We start from the raw sequence: 3569 nt of genomic DNA on the forward strand, positions 1-3569 counted from the left end.
TGACAGCCTTTGATTTTACTCCTCTAGCTCTCTCAAATAAAATTTACAAATTGTTTAGCTATGTACCTTCTTATTTATAGTGACTGAAATATCCAGTAATATGGAATTGTGAAATATTGTTTGAGTAACAAAAGGCTTTATAAGGCAGCCATGACTTCTTCCTATGCTTTCCAATCTGCTTGATAGACATCCGACTTTAGGATGTTAGGTTAAGACCTAAGTTTGTTTCCTCTCAAATGAACTGATCCCTTTGCTCTGGAGTGGGAGGACAAACTTTCCTTACCTTGGGATTGAACTCCAGGTCACAATGGGTCCCTAAACCACTAGAGACCGTACAGATTTAAATTAGAGACCACATTCTGGTTGCAAAGATCTGGCCACAAAACAAGTCAGGCAGCAAGGAGTCATGTACTTTCTTATCATTTATACAATTCAGGCTAAAACACTGTGCCCCTTTCCCTTACGTACAGAGGATAAAGTGTGCTACTATACCAAGCCAAATTAGAGAAAGCATAATTTGCTGACTAAGTAAAAGATTATTACACCCTTGCTAAATTTATTTAAACAAGTCACTCAGATGAACTAAGAAGAAATTATTCTGAAATACAGGAGGCATGGTATTGATTTACCTTAAAAGACCTTTTAAAGAATGACTTGAGATTATAAAGCATTTTTCACAGACACAAAGTGCTGCATAATGACTCAGTAAGCCTAAAGGAATGCTTTTTTTATTCTTAGCACATCACTTTTTTTGTTGTTTAAAAGCAAATACCCCATTCAAAGGGTGGCAGCATATTTGATATCACCACTGTTTAAGGAGGAATGAAGTTACAGGGACGAGAAGTATATAATTAGTAAATAATCCCTCTCAACATGTGAGTTAAGTACTAAAGCCACAAGGGAGAAAAGAAAAGCCAGAGGCAACACAATCAGTGCATATCAGAAATGCATTTTAATTTTTATTTGAAAACAACTTAAATTTTTAGACAAATGATTTTAGTATATAAATTTGACTTTGTTTTTATACAGAATATAAAGATTTCCCTCATTAATTTTCCATGTGAAGGGTATTACAAGCCTAAAGGAAGATTCTTTTCTGCACACAAGTGTGTATCTTATGTGTGCTGTACTGGAACAGTGGTGTAGTGCTCCTACACATAAATTGGGTCAAGTGACATCACATATTAAAATGGGGAAAGAGAAATATTCTAGTTAATCAGATTCAAGCAGCAAACATGACACAAAATCTGTGCAAATAAGACCAAGTTGATAACTTTAGTTAGAACACTGCAGATTATAATGGAGTAACAGGTTTGTGAAGCTATAGTGTGTACCACATTAAAACAGCAAGGAAGAGCTATTTATATATAGAAAGGCTGGAATGAGGGATTTACACTTAAGTAAATTAACTTCTTGTCAACTGCCAAAAGAAAACAGAGTATGAGTATTAGTATACTGAAGGCATGTTATACCAGTTTCTGTGCAGCATGCTAAAAGTTGGTCAGAACTTCTTTACTGGTGTATATGAATCATTAATAGTCACGTTTTTGCCCCTTCTCGCCAAATTTCAGGCATGTCTTATTTTAGATGGAGTATAGCTTTTGTCTATTATTTCATCTTGTAAAAACATGTGAAGACAACGTTCATTCTGTGCCAGAGGATGACCAGCGACCCTGGGAATAAAAAATACAAATTTATTCCAGTATTTTATAAAAGTGGTGGTGGTGGGGAGGGTGTCAAAACACATATTTTAAGGTTAGAAAGCATGTATAATTTATTAATAGTATTATTCTGGACTGCCCATAAAGTTATGCTCTATCAATTAATAGTATATTTTCTTCTCTTTAGTTTACAAGAATAATTTAGAAAACATTTAATCCCAGACTAACTTTGTACTACTTCTGGCATGCATATCCAATTAGATTCTTTACATGTTAGATGATATATTCTTAAGAAACAAATGAATTTTCATGTTAAAAGTGAAATGCATCAATGAATTCTAAGAATCCATTTTAAAGAGAAGATATAGGTCTGGAGTTAGAAATATACTGAAGTTCAATAAAAGCCCCAAATACTAAGAAATGGACACATCTTCTGCAATATCTATTTTTTCTTTAAAAAAAAAGAAAAGGAAAATAAAAGGATAAAAGGCACAAATGTTGAAGTGGTTTTTTCCCTTCAGTTTTGTTTTTTGCTTTCTTTTAAAGGTTTCCATCACAGGCTAAACACAAAACCAGACAGGAAACCAGACATCTATTTCAGAATTTAAAAACATCCGATATAGCATTGTCTAGATAAAAGGCACAAATGTTGAAGTGGTTTTTTCCCTTCAGTTTTGTTTTTTGCTTTCTTTTAAAGGTTTCCATCACAGGCTAAACACAAACCAGACAGGAAACCAGACATCTATTTCAGAATTTAAAAACATCCGATATAGCATTGTCTTCTCTAAAAGGAAAACATGTTAATATAGAGACAGATGAAAGTGGTGTCCTACAGTAAATAACCACGAATTTAAGGCTTCGTGTGTAACCTTTCTCTTCTGTTTACCACTCACAGATCTTCAAATCACTAGATAAAAATTAAAGTGTCAGCTCATACAACCATATTCTCTAGGATTTTACTTTACTTGGTCAAACTTAAAGCTAATGCACAATTTCAGTGAACCTTTTCTTGGCATAACTCTTCCTATTACTTTGGCTTTTTAAAGATGGCCATATTTCAAAGGGGAATTTTTTTTTTTAAGGCTAGAAAATATTGGTTTGAGCTTATCAAGAGTTTCTAAAGTAAAAGATAAACAATCCTAAGTCTTATATTTTCAAAAGAATACATTTTTGCCATGAAAATTGTAAATGTGCACATTTACACAAGACATGCTGATAATACTTCCATCTGCAATCACACAAAATGATTGCAAGTGTATTGTAAGTTTTATTGTTCATTCTAGAACATACCTTAAATCAGAAAGAATCGTAAGTAAAACTGTTTTATAAATGCTGTAATTTTAAATGTAATTTGCATATATTAACCAAGAAAAACAAATATAAAACTTAGGTCAACACAAAGATACTGATATTTCAATCACCCAAGTGTGTTTAATATATCTCACATGATATTCAACTTGTCAGATACTTTTACTCCGTTTAAGTTAAGAAATGGTCAAAAGGAAAGGCAATATTACATTTTAGCTTAACATCTAAATTACTAGTAGTTTCCTAAAGTAGTCTCAAAACACTGTTCACTTTTACACCTTGAGGAGTAGAAAGCACTTACTTGTTTATAAACTGCTCCAGCCCTTGCTTCCTTTCTTCAATAAAACTGTCATCAAATATTCCATCATCTCCTCTAAAAGGAAGTTGACGCAAAAATGCCTTCCCAGGGAGTGGGGGAACTACAACCTAAAATGACATGAAGAAAGAAAGTTCCTGATCGTGCTGACTGGGTTGTAAAAATCTACAGGGCACAAAACGAAGACAAAGTATATCCTCACTATGACAGCCATCCCACTCTCAAACTAGTTCAATTATAAAAGAGAATTAGTTTATTTTTTAATTTTTTTCATTAAATTTTTA

The 3569-nt window shown here is 33.0% G+C and overlaps 1 protein-coding gene across 1 annotated transcript in view; it reads right to left on the reverse strand.

Annotated features, from left to right (window-relative positions):
• Positions 1 to 615: 615 nt before the first annotated feature.
• The window catches only part of SNX3 (sorting nexin 3), a gene marked incomplete at its 5' end in the record, with an annotated part of 10599 nt that continues 7645 nt past the window's right edge, over positions 616 to 3569 (reverse strand). The window contains 2 exons of the mRNA XM_008581766.1: positions 616 to 1673; positions 3271 to 3395. Coding sequence (XP_008579988.1) covers positions 1568 to 1673; positions 3271 to 3395 — 231 coding nt within the window. The remainder of the gene's footprint in view (positions 1674 to 3270; positions 3396 to 3569) is intronic.

The sequence above is a fragment of the Galeopterus variegatus genome, unplaced genomic scaffold (assembly GCF_000696425.1).
Source record: "Galeopterus variegatus unplaced genomic scaffold, G_variegatus-3.0.2 Scaffold2453, whole genome shotgun sequence".
NCBI lineage: Eukaryota > Metazoa > Chordata > Mammalia > Dermoptera > Cynocephalidae > Galeopterus > Galeopterus variegatus.